At 41.6% G+C, this 17636-nt stretch overlaps 1 protein-coding gene across 1 annotated transcript in view; it reads left to right on the top strand.

Moving 5' to 3' along the window:
* The first annotated feature begins 2976 nt into the window (after positions 1-2976).
* The window catches only part of TH (tyrosine hydroxylase), a 31034-nt gene continuing 16374 nt past the window's right edge, over positions 2977-17636 (top strand). Inside the window, exons 1-3 of the mRNA XM_065403198.1 lie at positions 2977-3066; positions 10433-10645; positions 16139-16313. Coding sequence (XP_065259270.1) covers positions 2977-3066; positions 10433-10645; positions 16139-16313 — 478 coding nt within the window. The remainder of the gene's footprint in view (positions 3067-10432; positions 10646-16138; positions 16314-17636) is intronic.

Below are 17636 nucleotides of genomic sequence, written 5' to 3'. Positions count from 1 at the left end.
TAGTCAAACTTTAATAATTCTGGGTCACAGAGAATGAAAATGATGCTTAAAATTGTTGATTGGCTCTAGTTTTCAAGATATGCTATTGGGTCAGTATATACGACCCTTGACTTGGGAATGGCGGAGGATAAGTGAGTTATAAAGGGAAGGGATCTCAATTTAAACCAGAAATGACTAAAATACATCTTTGACTGGATCTATGAATAAATCTATGACTGGGTTTGGACAGTACTTGCTTTTTAGGCAAAACAATGAATGATGCAATCTGAAGCTGATATTGCGTCATACATGATATGAATTGCATCATGTTATTCCTAGAAGTCATGGATGATGCAATCATAACAAAGCTTACATCACTCTGCTGAACAAATTGCCCTATATCAGCTCTAGAAATCATACAGTGTCGTGCTCTCTTATTTGTCAGTGTTTGATTTTGCAAAGGGACACATTTCTGTTTAGCCAAAGTGAGCAGAGATGCCTCGTACTTGTGTGAACAGTGCAGATAACTTCTGCTATGTTTGTGGTGAAGTGACTTTTGCATCACAAAAGCGCAGTATAACCAGTATGGTTAAGAAAGCCTATCACCTTTATTTTGGCTGCAAAATTGGAGATCAGGACAAGAGGTGGGCCCCACACATATGCTGCAACACTTGTGCAACAAATCTTCGCCAGTGGTTGAACAGGAAAAGGAAATCTATGCCTTTTGCAGTGCCAATGATTTGGAGAGAGCCAACAGATCATACCAGCAATTGTTACTTCTGCATGGTGCCTCCAGTTGGGAAAGGTGTGTCAAAGAAGAAAAAGTGGACTGTGCATTATCCAAACATTCCATCAGCTATACGCCCAGTACCCCACGGAGAAGGACTGCCGGTTCCTGATGCACCAGAATCATTCTCACTTGAGTCAGACGAGGAAGAGGAAGAGGATGAAACTTCTGGTCCTGAACCATCAATCTCCCAGGACCCACATTTTCTCCCATCCTCCTCCTCTGAACCACACCTCATAACACAAGGTGAACTGAATGACCTTGTCAGGGATTTGGAACTACCCAAGAGTAAGGCAGAGCTGTTGGGCTCCAGACTACAGCAGTGGAATCTCCTGGCAGGTGATGTTAGGGTTTCCATGTTCCGTGACCGTCAAAAGGATCTTGTCCCATTCTTCTTCATGGAAGGTGATCTTGTAGCCTGCAACAACGTCGATGGTGTGATGGCAGCCCTTAACATCGTTCACGATCCAGATGAGTGGAGACTGTTCATTGATTGATCGAAGACGAGTCTTAAAGCTGTTTTACTGCATAATGGCAATGTTTTGCCATCAATTCCAGTTGGTCATGCAGCCCATATGAAGGAAACCTATGACAACATGAAACAACTTTTGAGGTGCATAAACTATGACCAACATCAGTGGCAGCTTTGTGGCGATTTGAAGGTTGTTGCTCTCTTGCTTGGTCTGCAGACTGGATACACAAAGTACTGCTGTTTTCTCTGCGAATGGGATAGTCGTGCAAGAGATTCCCACTACATCAAGAAAGATTGGCCACTCCGACAGTCATTGGAGCCTGGGAGGAAAAGTGTTCAGCATCCACCACTTGTTGAATCAAGGAAGATTTTGTTACCACCCTTACACATCAAGCTGGGTCTGATGAAGAACTTTGTCAAGGCCATTGACAAAACACAAGCAGCTTTCAAGTACCTCCGTGGAAAATTTCCAAGGTTAAGTGAAGCTAAGATAAAGGAAGGTGTCTTTGTTGGTCCTCAGATTCGTGAACTTCTTCGAGATGATGCATTTGACCATGCACTGCGTGGCAAGGAAAAGACGGCCTGGAAAGCCTTCCAGTTAGTGGCAATAAATTTTCTCGGAAACAACAAGGCAGACAACTACAGGTTGTTGGTGGAAAACCTCCTCAAGGCATACAAAAGCCTTGGTTGCAACATGTCACTAAAGATACATTTTTTGCACTCTCATCCAGATTTTTTCCCACCGAACTGCGGAGCAGTGAACGACGAGCATGGCGAGCGATTTCACCAGGACATTGCAACAATGGAGAAACGCTATCAGGGCAAATGGAGCCCATCAATGCTTGCAGACTATTGCTGGACAGTGACAAGAGATGCTCCATTTAATGAATACAAGAGACAAGCCAAGAAGCGCCGAGTAGACACTGAATAGGACTAAACTATGTACAGAATAGTTTTTTGCCTTTTGTTTCATAATAAATTTTATTTATATAAGCCTTTTGCTGATTTTTAAAGTGTTACATAAACAGGACAGGTGAAATATTATCATGTAAAGCAACCATAAACACATGAAAAGACCTAGGTTTACAATTTATGATTAAAACTCTACTATCTACACAATATACATAGACATAAAATGTAAAAATGTAAATATCTTAGAAAAAGTAGCCAATCAGTTGTTTTAATTGTCATATTTGAATTCAGCACATCAAAATACATAATAAATAGCACATTTTATCTCTGAAGCAGACGACTTCTCAAAAATTGTAGACCAGTGTTATTGTACGGCTGCAGACTAAAAAGGATAGAATGGTCTGACTCTTTTTCTCCCTTGGTTTTATTCTTTTACAGCATTAAAGCACTTCAGCTCAGCATAGCCCAAACTGGAGAAGAAAGTGGGGGAGAATAAAACACACAGGACCAAGGCGTGAACTCCATTGCAAGGAGGCAGAGAAAGAGAAACAGAGAGCGAAAGCTTTTGGGTGCAGGAGGAGAAGGGCTGATGGCTGGTTTGCAGAGGCAGGGTGTCTGCAATCTTTGTAGCAATTAGATTTAATGGGACAGAAGCGTTTTTCTCCTCCACATCCCCTCCTCCTCCTCTTCTCTCCCCCTCAGGCTAAAGGGAGGGAAGGGGGGAAGGGGAGGGGGGGATGTGAAAGGGTCTTTGACGTCAGACCTGCCCTATAAAAGCCTGGCAAGGAGAGGCAAAGCTGAGAGCAGAGCCAGTACGACAGCAAGGATGCCAACCCCCAACTCCTCCACTTCTTCAGCCAAAGGCTTCCGCAGGGCGGTGTCAGAGCTGGACTCCAAGCAAGCCGAGGCCATCATGGTAAGAACCCTCCCACCCCACCCCCACCCCCCAGTAATCTCCAGAATGGCTAAAGCTGCACAAGGGACTGCAACTATAGCTAGATGGACTAACAGAATGATAACTTTATTTCTAAAGCATCACTGCACCCAGGCATCTAGGCACTCAGGGTTGGCAAATCATAAATAAAATCCAGCCTAAATAATTCATGCACACAAACTAATATACAATAAATATAAATATTAGAAAACAAATAATCCTAACTAATAATATAATAAAACCGCCCTCTTAAACTGGAATAACTAATAGAGCGAAAACAAGACTAACAAGGAATCCCCAGGGTAAAAATGCACTTTGAAAAATCTAAACACTCTCTAGGTTTTATTAATTTCACGGCACTAAGCCAAAGAGCATTCTTCTTTGCCAATTGAATGAAAACGCATGTCTGTCTTTTTTCCAGTGAAGCTACAAGGTGGTGGGAATTCAGGGAAACTTGCTAACTGTTACTATGTAATTACTGCAGGGTCTGCTTCCACCCACAGAGATTTAGGACCCCGCATGCAATATAACTATAAATGAGGGGAAAATAATAGTTCATGCTGAGTCTTAAACTACCTTTAAAATTTGAATCCAGGTGAGTTTCAGATACACTGATTCAGTTGGCCTGGCACTAGGGACATGCAGGGCGTTTTAGTTAAAAACAGTTTTGTCATCTAGCGCCAACTGATGTCTCTAAGAGACATTATAGCCAATGAGACGATAAGGCATGCAGCATCCTGTAAGATCAAACCTTTAATGCATAGTTTGTCCCTTTTCGTGGCAGTCTCTCTCTCTGTTAGATGGCTGACTGTTACAGTGGGCAATCAACTGTATGGAACAACTTAAAAATGCCCCACAGTTAGGGCACTATAGGATCTCAAGTGATTGCCAAATGCAGGTGCTAATCAAAGCTAACTCAATTTAGTGCCTTCTATAGTTTGTCCCAAATACCAGTAGGTAGGAGATTGTAAAGTTTTTTTTAAAATGGATCTTACTGGGTGCAAAGAGTACGTATTGAAAATCTGGATTTCAGATAAGTTTAGGGTTTGTCTATACCGTAGAGTATATATGTGTTTTAATATCCCTTGGCTTTTCCTAGCAGTGACTGTACCATCTTTTCCCTAGCCGAGTCATATGAGAGCTTCCCCACATAAACTTCACCCCCCAAATTAAAGCTCCCCTCTTTCCTACCACTTTCCAGAACCACAGATATTAGACATGGATAGAAAAGACATTTCTAGAATCACCGATATTTGACATGGAAAGAAAAGAAAGAGAGATGAGGTCATCTATCCACTACATAATTGTTGCTTAATATTGTGTGTAAAACTGGATTTGACTTCTGATATGTTATTTGCAGGGGATGGAGCTTTCCATTCTCTGCTCTCGGTATTTTGCTGACCCACTCTTGCCTCCGCTCTATGCGATGCTATGTATTTTGTAAAATCAACTACTGTGCAAACAACAAAAAAGTTTCCTAGACACTGTAGCATGCTAGGAAAGAAAGGAAGGAGAGTTAGGAAATGAAGAGGTAAGCATGATTTCTGTAATACACAATCATAGAAAACCATGGGAGTTTCCATATCTCACTTTGGCATTTTCCAACTGGCACATAGGGAACTACAAGGTAGTTAACTCTTAGAACCCTTTTAGTTGAGATGCAACTTGTACCAGCAAAAGAGTGCTTTGGCTGGCGTAGTAGTGAACTCTTAGAACACTGGCACTTTCCAGATTGCCAGTCAAATGAATGCTTAGAAGAACACCCCTCTGTCTATGGTAACAGCAGGAGCTGACAATGAAGGGGCGTTTATTTGGTGCTGTATACAATTCATGTGGGTATTTAGTCTTTAAATGACAAACGTGACATTGAATGGTCTTGTTTATCAGGTGTATTAGTGATAGCAATACTGTCTCCTTCATGGCACCCTGGGAAGGGAGCATAGAAAAGCTAACAATGAAATTGTGTTAGATTGTCTCCTTTTGTCCCTTTTAGTGACTCTCTCCCTCCGCCCAAATGGCTAATTTAAAAATTGAGCCGGACTGCTGAGGGGAGCACTTTAAGTACTGTTTTGCCAAAGCTGCTGCTCCTGGATTATGATAGACCCCTCCCCCCCACACACATCTTTTTCACTCCACTTTCAGCACTGAGAAGCTTATATCAGACTTCAAGTTATTTCAAAACACCGTTGCCTTCGAAGGGAAGGGGACTTGGAAAAGCTCAGAACGAAATTGTTAAGCTTTAATAACAGATGGCAAATCTGAAATGCACATTTAAGACTCTGTCTTTTCTTTTTCAGTTTATCCTTTTTACTGCACCTTTAGCAGAAGGTTTCCACATTCCCATTATTCATTAATCAGATTTATATCAACTGAGGCTCTGCCCCTGCATTTTTGCTATTTATTGAGTGGGCCCAGATTTTTAAAGCTATTTCGATGTTGCTGTGCTTAGCATCGCAACATCTAACTGATTTAGGACTCTAAATCTCTTTTTCTAAATCTCAGAGACAACTGATGGATTTAGACTCCTATGTGCCTAAATCCCTTTTGAAAGTGAGATTTAGATTCCTGAATCATTTAGGTGTTGTGATGCTGACCGCAGCAACATCTATATCGTTTTAAAAATCTGGACCTGTATGTCTGGGACAAGCTGTCATCTTGTTTGAGTGTTTTAACATCCTGTCAGTGATCTGTTCCCTGTCCCACATACGCACTCTGTTCTAAAGGAGCTGTTGCATTTCCTTTATTATGATGATGATCATGCAACAGGACCCTACTGTGCTTGGCACTGTACAAAAACAGAACGAAAAGACAGTGCTTGTCTCAAAGCATTGAGGATCTAAGCCTTGTCTACACTAAAAATGGTTTGACGATATAACTGTACCGTCAAACTCTCTTACAGGAGATGCAGCTTATACCAGCAAAAAAGTGCTTTTGCTAGTATTGTTTATATCAGTTCCTGAACAAAATAAGCTATACTGGCAAAAGGAAATAATGACACAATATAGATCAGTATGCTAGGCTATAGTAAATGTTCTTAACAAGTAAAATCCTCTCTGTTTCCTAGATTCTTGAAAATTATAAGCAGGGAGAAAGCTAAATTGCTGTGGTTACTCAAACTCAGAAGGCCATACTCTGGCATCTTTACTCACACCAAGTCATCCCGCTGAGTTGCCACAATTTCAAAGGGGCTGTTGGAGGAGTAAAGTACCACAAAATGTCAATCATGGATTCACAATCTAGTCCAGAATAAGCAACCTGATGCTTAACAGAACAAAAGTAATGTTTTTACTGTAGTAAGAATTCTAAAATACACGAGATGAACTAATCTGCAAGCTGATTCAAAACACACCTTTCAACAATGACTTCTAAAAAAAAACAAGCATTACTGGGAGAACAGTCAGTGTGGAAAGAGGAATCAATTCTGTTTGTGTGTATCTAATTTGCAATTGGTAATGAAAACCCTCTGCAACTGTATTGAGTTACAACTTAACCTCTTTGGGAGTAAATAACAATCTAAAAAAATAGCAAAGAGGAGGGTAAAGAGAGAGAGACCAGTGTGATGGAAAGCTAGCAAACAGACGGAATAGAGTAAGCCATGGAGATAGCAGGCAAATATTACCTCCCCCAGACCCTTCCAAACAAAATCTAGTATCTTGTTAACTTACCCAGACATACTAGGTGAACGTTCAGGTGACTGCCTGCCATGCTAGGATGATTCTACAGTTCTTTCTAGTAGCCAGATGTAGAGGAGGAAGGGAAACAAAACGGATTCCCTTTCGATCCAGTGCAGTCTGCTGCACATCCGTGAAGCCAGCCTTAATCATGCAGAGGAGGAGGTGTCATGTAGTAAGTTTTAGCAAAGCTGCAGTGTCAATGTCTGATTATGCTGGGGACTGAATGCCAGCATAACTCACCTAATGGAAGCAACTTATGTCAAGTGGATGTTTATCAATGATCTGATCTGCTTATTCTAGTCTGATTTTCATACAACACATGATCATGCTTTCAGAGCCCTTTCCAGTTGTCCATTAGACTCTGTGATTTATATCTCTCATGCGTGGTTCTTTCCTTCTTTCTCTTTTTCTCTACTCAGCCAAAGCTAAAGTTTGTTGAACTTCAGGGAACAGGACAAGATGCAGCTTTTTGTTAAAACATTGCTTGACTTGGACCATTGAGGAGGTGATTTGTTACAGATGGCGAGTGTTGCACAGGGGTGTTTGTTCCATCTATCGTGGGAAGTTTAAATTAATTTGATTAACTTTAAACACTTCTGATGGGATTTAAACCGGTGCTTAACTGCTTCCAAAATGGGGATGCTTTCTTCAATTGAGACGTAATATATTTGTTAGATGAGTTTTCTGTTTGGACATGAACACATACCCAGTCCTCCATACCCATTGTGGATTTGATCATGCAGATAACCTGTGATGATTTGTTCAAACGTGTGTGTTTTATACTGCAAGGAACAAACGTGTGGCAAGCTTCAAATATCACCATATAAGGGAATCTATAATAAAAAGTACTGGGGGTAGGTGCATGGGTTGATGTATAAAAATATGCGGCACAGAAACCTATATAAGTGCTTGTGTTTAAAATATCAGAGGGGTAGCTGTGTTAGTCTGGATCTGTAAAAAGCAACAAAGAGTCCTGTGGCACCTTATAGACTAACAGACATATTGGAGCATAAGCTTTCGTGGGTAATACCCACTTCATCAGATGAATGTGTTTAAAATGTGAGAGGAAAGCTTTGAGACTGGCTGCATAAAAGATGCATGCATGATTTTAAAAGAAAATACACCTGGGTAAGTGGAGGAAATTAAAAATACAAAAAAAAGGCTAAATGGTAGAGCTGGTTTAAATTTTGCAAGATTTTTTTTTTTTTAATTTCCCCCCCAAACCTTTTGGGAGAGTTATGGACATTTTTGAAATATTTTCAATGGAAACTAACTGAAAAATGTAGCCATCTGGGTTTTAGTCTCTTGGTGTTAGTCTTCTTTGTGTTTCTTCATAAGTCATGTCTTCTTTTTGTCATGCTCAGTTGTCATCATTCATCATCAGGTTTGGGGGAGTGGTTAGGATGAGTTATATGGTAGGATTCTTTTGACAGTTTAAAGGGTTTTTTTTATTTTGAAAACTTCCGATTGTGATGTAGAAAATGTTCAATTTTTTGAAGGAAAAAACACAAATTATCAATGAGAGAGAAAATTTCTCTATTATGAAAACAAATGGAAGGTAAATGCTTTCAAATTTGTTAAGAACTCTTTTTTCAACAGGTGAGTGAGGTTTGCACCTAGCTCTACTAATTAAATGAAGGCACTTGAGTAGGTGGGGAGAAAAAGGAAGTGAGAGATTTTATAAAGCTTTAAAACCAGACTTTAGTGTATTACCACCCACCTAAGGAAGCTCACATATACCCATCTGTAGGGGAGCAAAATATTCAGTGACTGTTTATTGTACGCAGGACTAATCTTTACTAGTCCTCCTGTTGGCATATTCAACACATCTGGAGAACTATGGGTGGGCAAACCTCAAAAAGTTCAGAGATTTTTCAATACAAGAGGAAAGAAGGGCTTGGAATTGGGACTCAGAAGAACTGGCTTCAGTTCCTGCTCTGTGACAGATTTCCTGTGCAAACTTGGGCAAGCTACTTAAGCTCACTGTGCCTCAGTTCCGGATCTCTAAAATGGGGATAATATTTCACTTCTCCCAATCTTTGTCTGCCTTGTCCATCTAGATTGGAAGCTTTTTTAGGGTAGGGACTTTCTTACTGTGCTTGTAAAATGTCTAGCTAATTTGGGTCCTGAGCTGAGTTGGAGCCTCTATGTGCTACGGTCATACAAATAAAAGTTTCCATTTGGAAAAGCACCCAAAAGTTTGGGTTATTGTCACCATCTTATCTGAATTAGACAAACCTGTTATGCCTGCAAACTTGGGCTGGGAACAGGTTTTCTCAGGAGCTCACAATGCTTCCTGTTTCCAAGCCTGGCCAGAATAGCTGAAATAACTTTTCTTCTTCTACTCTTCCCTGCAATCAGGGAGCTCAGAAATAAAGAGCATTTCAAATGTGGGGTGAAGATTCAGTTTGGTTTTATTTTATTGCTTAGCCTATTCGTACTCTGTTGCTAAGTCTTGCCCTGGGAAGGAGGTATATTACCAGCAGTGTGCTGAGGCCAGTCTGACTAGTTGTGGCTGGGATGGATTTACAGCTTTTCTGGTCAGACCAAACAAAACATCATGAATGTATGATCCCATAATGACCAGTAGACACAAGCCTGGTGGGAGTTTACAGATGGACCATCTCGCTCTCTTATACTCCAGTGAGGGCCATTTCAGATGGATTTGAAACTATTATCTCTGATAAGAGTGGTGTTAAAAAAAAACAAACAAAAAAAAACACAAGGGAGCCTATAAAAGATGCTATTTGCAGGCCCAAAACCTCCACAGACATACCCCTGCCTCAGTGTTTGGGAATGCGCATAAGACACACACACAAAAAACAGATAGATCAATTTCTCTACTGGTGTAAATGGATCTAGCCCAATTACATCAACAGAGAATGGGGCCCAAGATCTGTTTTTGGTGGCAGTGAATAAGAGGATCATAAGTAAAAGGTGGTTGGGTTGGCATATTCGCTCTGCACTAGAACCTACCACAGCATGAGAGGACTAACCCAGTAAGGCATTGGGAACCTGTGATTCCCATTGAAACCAATGCGAGTTGAAGGTAGTCAGCTCCTTGAAGTAGGCACTTGCGAGATCCGGACTCCTGCCTCCCATAGAGGCCAGGGTTTAAATCAGTGTGTCTCAAAGCTCTAGAAGAAGCTTCTTTATCATGAAACAACACACGAAAACAATAGAATCCATAGTGCCCATAGCAAAAATCCAGGCTCAACCTTAGTAATACAAGAAATACACTCTTTTGGTTAGCTATGGTAGGGAGTCTAAACTGGGGAATCTGAACTGCAAAGGTGACGTGCCTCAATCTGCATCCAGAAGAAAAGGAGTGACTCACTAGGGGCTTGATTCAGTCAATGGGTGACTTTCCATTGACATCAATGGGCAAGAGATCAGGCCCTACTTACAAAAATGTCTATGACTACTCTGCCACCTGAATTATTTGGATCATGTTTTGCAGTGGAACAGTTCCAGTACCTGACTACACTTACTGCCAAATTCAGAACCTTGAAAAGAACGTGGACCCAGACTGAGGTTTGCAGAGCCAGATTGCTCTAGTTGCTCTGCTAGTCCTTCAAGGAATGTTACAATGGGGATCAGGTGGTGGGAGTCCCATTGTTCCTCGGTTGTCTTAAGGAGAAGATTGCTGCTTTTTAACTCTGCTCTCCTTCCAGTCTCCACGGTTCATTGGTAGACGGCAGAGCCTCATCGAAGATGCCAGGAAGGAGAGAGAAGCTGCTGCAGCAGCAGCAGCCGCCACTGATGCTGCAGAGTCCACAGAAACAATTGTCTTTGAGGAGAAGGATGGGAAGGCCATGTTGAACCTTTTCTTCATGCTTAAGGGAGCGAAGACTTCATCGCTATCCCATGCACTTAAAGTGTTTGAGGTGAGTGGCTAACCTCCTGTACTGCACTCAATGAAAACTGCATTTGATGTGGGTGGAAGGTCTGTTACTGTAGCATGGGGGAACATTGCCAACTCACCAAAATTCAATTGGATAAGGGTCTAGTTTAAAGCCTCCCTAGTATGAATTATTGATTTAATTCTTCAGGGCTTAACTGGATGAATTCAAATATTGATGGTTACATTAACTTAAGTAGTACACTCTATTCATTTACTGGTGTCTCTATCACACTCTTTCCCAAGGAGACCAATACGAATGAGACAGACCCCTTGCCTGACAATGCTGTGGTTGTAATTCCAGGCTCTGGAATTGCCTTTGCTTGAACATTGCCCAGAGTGAGCCAGTACCCAGCACAACTAAACTGTGGATTTGTATTCACCTCTGATTCTCATGGTGCCCTCTAATGACCCGCACTCTGCACTGTTGTCCACCTTTATGGCAATCCCTGAAACACTTCAGAGACTGCAGAGTTTGGACAGATTGCAGATGAACCATGCAGCTCCCTCACATAGCCTCAGTCACCCCCTCGCTCAAGGCTCTGCCCATCTCTGAATCATATCCCCACTGAACTTCAGCCAAAGTGACTGGACCAGCTTCAGCATAGACATAAATCAGCATAGTGCCCATTAATGTCAATGATACCTACTTATCCCAGGGATGAGTTTGGTCCATAAACTTTCAAAAGTTGCATTGATTTCCTTCATTACTGCATCCTGAATATGCCCGTGACAAGAAGCATTTCTTATCACTGTATACAATTGCATAGGGAGATGATAAATAATTGGGCTTTCCCAGTCAAAAGTAGCATTATCTATGATATTGGTACCATGGATAGAAGCTCACCTAGGTAAGTGCTGCTTATTTAGCCAGTCGTCAAAGATAATGACTTGAATTTATATAGTACTTTTCATGCAGAAATTTTCAAAAGCAGATTACAAATCATGAGCCTGAGTCTCTTCATTTATATTGGTTTAATTCCATCGTCTTCTGTGGTGTGAATGAGAGGAGAATTCGGTCGTATGTGCATGTATGTGTGTGCGTAACACCTTAGTCCCCAGTGAAATGCAGCCACTTCTGGGGGTGAAACCTGACCACCATTAACAATACACAGCAACACTGCAAAACAGCTGAGGACAGGTAGAAAAGAAAAAATATTCAGTTGAATTTGTGTGTATGTGTGAGGGGGGAGTTTAGTTAGTAATTACCCAAAGTGAAATTTGATCAGGACACCTCCTCTAATCTTATGGAAAGCCGCTTGGGATCTTTAAGGACTGCAAGTGGCCTTGTATCTCTTGTGAAAGGATGGGTGGAAGCAGGATAGAAATGTACCAATTTACAGTATTTAACACTGCGTTCCTGTAGCATATTGCCTTTGCAGTGGGATCTGTGGACCAGAAGTGCTCCATAAGGCAAGCATTTGAGAGCCCTGCTGGTCTTGGTCACAGTTGCTGTCTCTTTCCAGGAAGTTTGCGGCTGTCAGAAAAGGCTCAGAAGCGCATCAACAACAGATTTCAAATGCAATTTACTACTTCTCTGGTATGAGATGCAAAGTGATTCTTATCCCGTGAATTTTACAGGGTCCTGCACTTAGTAGATGTGGGTGATATTTATTTTACACTGTGTGTGTGTGTGTGTGTGTGTTTGTGTATAAAATATATTCCAAGGCAGCAGAGAACAATTTAAAAAGTCAAGCAAGAACTCAGGATGGCTTTTATTCAAATGGCACCTGATTCCTCTTGGGGCAATTTACTCACTGCATGAGGAGCTCTCTCAGCGGAAGCGCTCTCTCAGCTTGACATAGAGAAGGTTTTTTTTAAAAAAGCCACAAGCGTGTCAAGTTACAACAGGGGAAGATTCATTTCTCAGATCCCTCTGGCAATGCAGGTACAAGATATGAAAACAGACGGGTGTAATGACATTTGCCTCATCATGAAACAGGCTGCAGGGAGGCTGGTTTCACTCTGCTGTATGCGTTGCATGCAGCCAACACATAGGTAATGCAATCAGAGCTGTCAGATTAATGCTAAGGTATTGATTATTGGGGGACAATGTAATAGAGAGGTGGGTAGGTACATTTAAAAACATGGTCCTAAATTGAATTTATCCATGACATTGCCTCCGTTCTTTCTTCTCGTTCTGCCTCTGATTAACTAAAAATCACACCCTTTCCTCTACTGAAGAACTCAGAGATTCGGAAAAGACTGGGTCATCACCCAGAGAAATGGGTTTGCAAGGGCCAGATTTCCCTGTACCAGGGAAAATATCCAGGAAGCAGTCAGAACCCTCCTGTGGATGCAAAGGGCCAATCCCCCTTCTCCACTCTTTATCTCTGAGTGAATTAAGTGTTGGTGAAAGATGCCAAATTGATATCCCTGAAGACCAAGCAGTGCTCAGGTACAGCATGGGCAGCTGCAGAGCAAGCTTCCCATAGCATCCCTCTATTCTTTCCCTTTGCCCTAGCTGGAGGGACCACCTCTAGGACTGATATAATTTCAGTCATCATTCCCCACTGAGATGCCAGTTGTGGAAGTGAGCTTGATGACATCAACATCTGTCCCCAGGACTGAGGCCACCAAACCCATTTCACATAGGTCATTCAACAGCAATCAGATTAACTCTCAGTTGTTACCAACCTGAGGCTTGACTCAATCCTGTGACCTAGAGGTGAAATCTTGCTCATGGCACCAGCCTCCCCAGAGCCACCCCATCTGCTTCCAGATTTTGTCATGGAGTGGGACATAGGCATATCTATTTTTCCCTCCTTTTTCCTTCTGTCTAATCAGAGACTGGTTTAGCTGGTCCAACTTGGTCTTTTTTGTGCCACTGCTGTAAACCTGTGATCAGAAAGGCAGCTAAAAGCAATGCCTTGGACAGCCAGATGTTGGTATAAGTTTCCCGGGTCTTGAAGTGGCTAATAAGACCATGTGCTGTGCTTGTTTTTTGTTTTTAAACTCAGAGAGGACACAAGTAAGATTAAACACCAAAGATAGAAGCTGCATTTTCTATCTTTGCTGTTCTTTTTTCTCCCCCCTTTTACTTGTGTTCATTTTGTTTTGTCTGAAAGGAAGCAGGATCAGACTTTGACAACCGAAGCAATAACAGCTAGAGCCCAACCAACTTCTGCTCTTTTCCTCAGAAGGACAGATATTGCCACCTATAATAGCATCTAAATGACTGTCACAGAAGGCTTTTTTTTCCCCTTCTAAAGACTCCCTACTTCTAAAGGGAAACGGAACAATGAATGTTAGAATAAAAGCCTTACTTAACACTTAAAATTTCTGATGGTTTACCTCTTTCTCTTTCTTTTCTGTATCTTTAATAAAATGTTTTTTAAAATTAATAAAGTGTTTGTCATGGTGAGGTCTCTGTATACCAAACTGTTTTAAACTGTTTAATGTTGGAGAGTTCCAGGGTCATGTTAACACCTTTAACACTTTGGGCTCCTTTATTCCATCTAAATCAATCATTTCAGCTCATGTGCTAAAATGAAGCCTGTTTTCCTATAGCTAAATGCCTGGGGAATAAGCAAAAAAATGTGATAGCTTGAGTTAAAAGTCTAGCTTGCACCTGCATTCAGTTAGTCTGGAGACAGCAGAGAAAATGGGCCACTCGAGTGCTGCTAGTGAGAAACAGACTAATTTATAAGCTAGTTAAACTCTATTAAGATGTCTGACTTTTGGGGTCTCTCTTTCATGTTTAATAAAAGAATTAGAATGATGGGACAGATCCGCACCTAGTGTAACTCATCTTAGTTCCATTTAGCTTCAATGGAGTTATGCCAGTTTATACCTGTTGTTGGGGATCTCGTAGTGGGTGCTTTGGGATTCTCCAATACACTAAAAGACGTTCCCAGCAGCACACCTAGCTCTGTCACTGAGATTGGAGGGTAGGGCATGAGGCCAAGTTCCAATTCTTCTCAAGAAGCAAGATGTTCCAATGGCAGCGTGAACACTGGCTGATCTCCCATGATGCTGCTGCCTTCCCTTTGTTGTGTAATAAAGATAACAGGAGACAAAGGAGGAACCTTTCCAGTTATTTATGATTTCATAAGTGTCTAGTAATTAATTCCAAATGGAGCTGAAGGAAGTTACTTATTAGTTCTACCATGTATCAGGAGTCAAAGTATTGGAAGGGAAGCTAAACCAATCACAATTCTCTGTGAGCCAGCCCAATGGCCAAGCAGTATCACAACCTGTTAACATGCTGGAGATTAGAGTGAGAATATTGCTTCCAGGCTAAGAGGGGATGGGAAGACAGTGGAAGTAGCATGCAGACCTGCTGGTTCATATGGCTGGTGAGAAAGGACAGAGGTGGTGGATCTTAATATTACTTTTTAGAGATGCCGATAGCTTTTTTGACAAGAGTCTGTGAAGGAATTTCCTTGACTGAGATATAGTAGCTGTGGTATAAGATCCTTAAGGAATTCAGAGGAGATGGGTGTAATGCATGAAAAACTGTCTGTGTGTTGGAAAGAGAGAGCAACTCTGCGTGTTTGATCCTGTAGCTCCTTCAGAGAGAAAAGACGACTCATTAATGATGTATAGCATTGACAGTTTCTTCACTGTCTTTATTTCAGCACCTTGGCCAGTGCACAGGACTGACACTGCCTGGTAGATGAAAGCTAGCTCCTCACTTCGCATTTTGCTTCCTTTGGGGTAATAGTGGCTGAAATCCACACCCATAATAGGCATTTGAGAGATATTAAGTGTATTGGTGGAATGTCACTTCCTTGTGTGTACTGCAGCTGTTCAACATAAGTAATAAGGTTCTGCAACTACAACAAATTGCAGCCATTTGTTTGCACACTCTGAGCTGAGAGCTGGTGCCTCATCACTTCGATAACAATTAGAACAGTTTGAGGAGGGCAATAGTCCATGTACAGGAAATGCCGCCACTTAGAAATTACTTTTTACCCGAGTCAGAGTGAAAAGCCAAAATAGAGAAAAAGTTAATTTAAAAAATTCTGAAAATTTCAAATAGGAAATGCTAATTTTTGACATTTTAAATTGAAGCAAAAATTTTTCAAATCACCATTTCAAAATGAGACATTTTGTTTCAAAATAATTTCTCATTTTGATTTTCCCAATTGAAGAATTGAAAAATATGTCACCATGGTTCACATTTTCTTGGGCAAAATTTTTGACATTACAAAATGTGGTTTAACCTTGCAGAAAATGTCCATTATGATTTAGTGGCATTTTGTAATGGGAAAATGTTTCAGTCATAGAATTTCAACCTACTCACGTTACAGTATATGAAAGGGATGGAATTAACAGGAAAGTGTCCTGTTCTGATTTCAGGCGTTCCTAGCTCAGGATCAGAAATACCCATGCTCCTACCCTGCAGACATCCTGGAAAGAGTTTGTGTTTTTGGACTTTCTCCACTTTAATTTCACCCGTTGGAAAGTTTGCAATGCAATGTTATCAGAGCCTGTATTTTTATATTATATCTTTCCCCTCTTCCACCCTCTAAAGACATTCGAAGCTAAAATTCACCACCTGGAGACAAGGCCCAGCAGGAAACCTCGGGCAGGGACCACTGAGCTGGAATATTTTGTACGGTGTGAAGTCCATAGCTCCGATGTCAGCACTCTCATGAGCTCCATCAGAAGGGTGTCAGAAGATGTGAGGAGCACTAAGGAAGACAAGTGTAAGGAACTTGCAGCTGTTTTTTTCCCCCCAAGTCTAACATGAAGATTGAACTTTAGAAACTGTGGCACAGGGATTTCAGCATTCACATGCCAGGAATCTGAATAGACTAGACTAGACTAGAATACTCCTCCCAGCAAGCTCCTCAGATCCCATCTTTTCTCTCTCACCTTCTCCCCTTTCAAGAGGTGTCGGATTCCTTCTTCCAGGTCCAAATAGCAACAGGATTAGAAATGTAATGCCCAATACCTAGTACTGTACAGCTTCCACCCTGCTTATTCTAGCCAGTTGTCTGTTTTACATTTCTGACCTTTCTACCCATGTGTCAGTAACCCCACATGTGTTTGGAGGGCGCTCTTTCTACACCAGTGAGACACTAGTGACCAATTGCTTGTCTCTACGGATTAATAAAATGAATCCTTTCTAGTTGAGCAAGAATTCTACTTTGATACATCACTAAGGTCAGAGGATTTCTCTCTTCCTCCCACTTTAATTCCTGGAGCAGCCATTAGGTGGGTGGTAAGGGTAAGGTAGCCCTGGAGGTTCATCAGAAAAAGTCAATAAGAGCTTTAATTTTTTCCTGGCGAGATGCCAGCACTCCAAGAATTGGCAAGTGATTTAAACATGATATAAAGGCTGAGGCAATATTTGGGCTAGATAGGGAACAACTCTGGCTAAATGTGCCCAACAGATACAAACAGAAAGGAGAGCAGAAGATGGGGATGATGGGAAAGTGATCAGTCATGGGGGCTTTCCTCACTATACCTGGCATCAGAAGATCATGTGCCTGGGGTCCTGGGTATCACCCTGCTAATCTGAGGCCATTATTATCTCCCTGCATTCCTTGTAATTCCGTCCCTTCAGTGTTAGCTGATCAGTGCTGCATCATCTCTCTCTGACCTAGCGATGCAGGTGAATAGCCTGGTCCAAGTCATTGGATGATGGTTCTCTATGTACATACAAGCCTGGGAAGGCTGGTAAAATGGATTTGTTCCCTTACTACCTAATCCTTGATGTACCTAAGCTTCATCAACAGAAGCAGTGAGAGGTGTGTGGGGGTCATGCAGGATCCTAGGTGTCTTACAGTGACCATGTATTATTTTACCCTGGGGAGGGTGAAGCTGCTATGAGTGAAAGCCATTTTTTCCCCTAGTGGTTTCCTAGTATCAGAAAATGTCATTGTGCTGGGAGGTGGAAAGGGAAGTCATGTTTGCTCATGTGATAGAGGTCACTTTATTATGTCTGGCTGTGGGATAGGTGTACCATAGGAAGGGATCATGGGCAGTCATGGAACATAGCCATTGAAGCACAGTGGTGTCATGTG

This window comes from Emys orbicularis, chromosome 4, assembly GCF_028017835.1.
Source record: "Emys orbicularis isolate rEmyOrb1 chromosome 4, rEmyOrb1.hap1, whole genome shotgun sequence".
NCBI lineage: Eukaryota > Metazoa > Chordata > Testudines > Emydidae > Emys > Emys orbicularis.
The sequence above is the reverse complement of the archived record's forward strand: the minus strand, read 5'-3'. Positions and strand labels throughout refer to the sequence as shown.